Source organism: Tyto alba, unplaced genomic scaffold (assembly GCF_018691265.1).
Source record: "Tyto alba isolate M040663 unplaced genomic scaffold, T.alba_DEE_v4.0 Super-Scaffold_15, whole genome shotgun sequence".
Lineage (NCBI taxonomy): Eukaryota > Metazoa > Chordata > Aves > Strigiformes > Tytonidae > Tyto > Tyto alba.
The window spans coordinates 4709780-4711382 of record NW_024881277.1 but is presented as its reverse complement, the minus strand read 5'-3'; the positions used below and the strand labels follow the sequence as shown (position 1 = coordinate 4711382).

At 40.9% G+C, this 1603-nt stretch overlaps 1 protein-coding gene across 1 annotated transcript in view; it reads right to left on the bottom strand.

Annotated features, from left to right (window-relative positions):
- Window positions 1–413: 413 nt before the first annotated feature.
- Window positions 414–1603, bottom strand: part of LOC122153018 (olfactory receptor 14C36-like) — a 4848-nt gene continuing 3658 nt past the window's right edge. The window contains exon 3 of the mRNA XM_042789147.1: window positions 414–500. Coding sequence (XP_042645081.1) covers window positions 414–500 — 87 coding nt within the window. The remainder of the gene's footprint in view (window positions 501–1603) is intronic.

The window sequence follows — 1603 nt, the reverse complement described above, 5'->3', positions numbered from 1 at the left end:
ATGTTAATTGTGTCTTTCTTCCAGAGTCAGGGTTTTCCCATTCAAACGCAAACAACAACTGACTTTCAGGGCTCAAGGGTAGGCAAAAGAAGGCATCTTTTAGGTCCAATACGTAAACCAGGCCAATTCAAGTTCTAATTTGGTTAATAATGTGTATGGGTTGGCCACAAGAGGGTGTAAGTCTTCAACCATCCTATTGATAGCTCTGAGATCCTGCACTATCTGATAACTCCCATCTTTTTGACTGGTAAAATGAGAGTGTTATATTCTGATTCAACTCTGTTAACAACCCAAATTTGATGAATCAGTCAATTATTGGCTGGATTCCTTCACTATCTTCTTTCTAAGGAGTTATTGCCTAATTCTCACAGTCTGCCTCCTGTTTTAAGTTTACTGTTATTGGGAGGCATTTTTCACCCTTCCTCGTGTTTCCGAGACCCATACTCCCGGATATACTTGATTCCAGACTTCTTCAGGCACTCCTGGACTGACAGGAGTGTCTATAAGGGCCAGACTCAAAAGTTCAATTAGCTGATCATTCCCCACTTGAAATTCTATTTTTCTTCCCTCAAAAGTTACTTTATCTTTCAACTGCTCCAATAGGTCTTGGCCTAATAGAGGTCCTGGGAAATAGGCATATGTAAGAATTTATGTATTCCCAATTGTTTCCTAATTTAAATTTAAGGGTTTTAAAAAGTATGCCTTTTCTCTTTGGCTGATAACTCCTCTTACGTTACATAATCATGATCCATAGGTGTTAAAGCCTCATTCAAAACCCAAAGTGTTGCTCCAGTATCTACTAGAAATTTTATATTCTGTTGTCGTTTCCCTAGCTTTAATGTAACCAGTGGATCTGCTAGGGTAGATTCCCCAGATCCTCGTCAATCTTCTTTGACATGGGCCTGTATCCTCCCCTTCCTTTTTTGTTTCTCCAGATATTCATTCTTCCAATGTCCCCTTTGTTTACACCATGAGCACTGATCCCTTCCCACAGGCCCCTTGGTCCCATACTCCTGAATTTTTATTTCTTGTAACACCGCTACCAACACCGCTGGTCTCTTCTTCCACCATCCACCTCTCTGTTGCTAAACACTCTCCATGATTCATTAACAAAGTCTCCAAATTCCTGCTTTCCACCAGCTTCAATTTCTGCAGCTTCCTCTGGATGTCGCTTGCTGACTGCCCGATGACAGAGACACTAACTGCTGAGTGCCTACTTCCAATCCTGGGTCTAAAGGGGTGTACTGCCTCATAGTATCCGGTAATTCATCCAAAAATTCCAAGGGGGTATCCTTAGACCTTGCTAAACGGCATACAAAGTTGTGCAATTAATTTTTTGGGATAGCCCGCTACATTCTTCTCATAACCCAATCCCTGTATGTATTCAGCAAACTTCCATGCGCCCTCTATTAGGGATCCATCCTGGATCCTGTAAGGGGAAATGATCTTTTATATCTTCCCCGTATTCTTAAGAAAATCACTAGCCAGGTCTTGGGCTGTTTTTAATATTAATTGTTTTTCTGACTCTGTCATATGGTCTAATAACAATTGAATATCACTCCAGTCAGGGTTATGCTGTTTTATCAGAAACTGGAACTGTTTG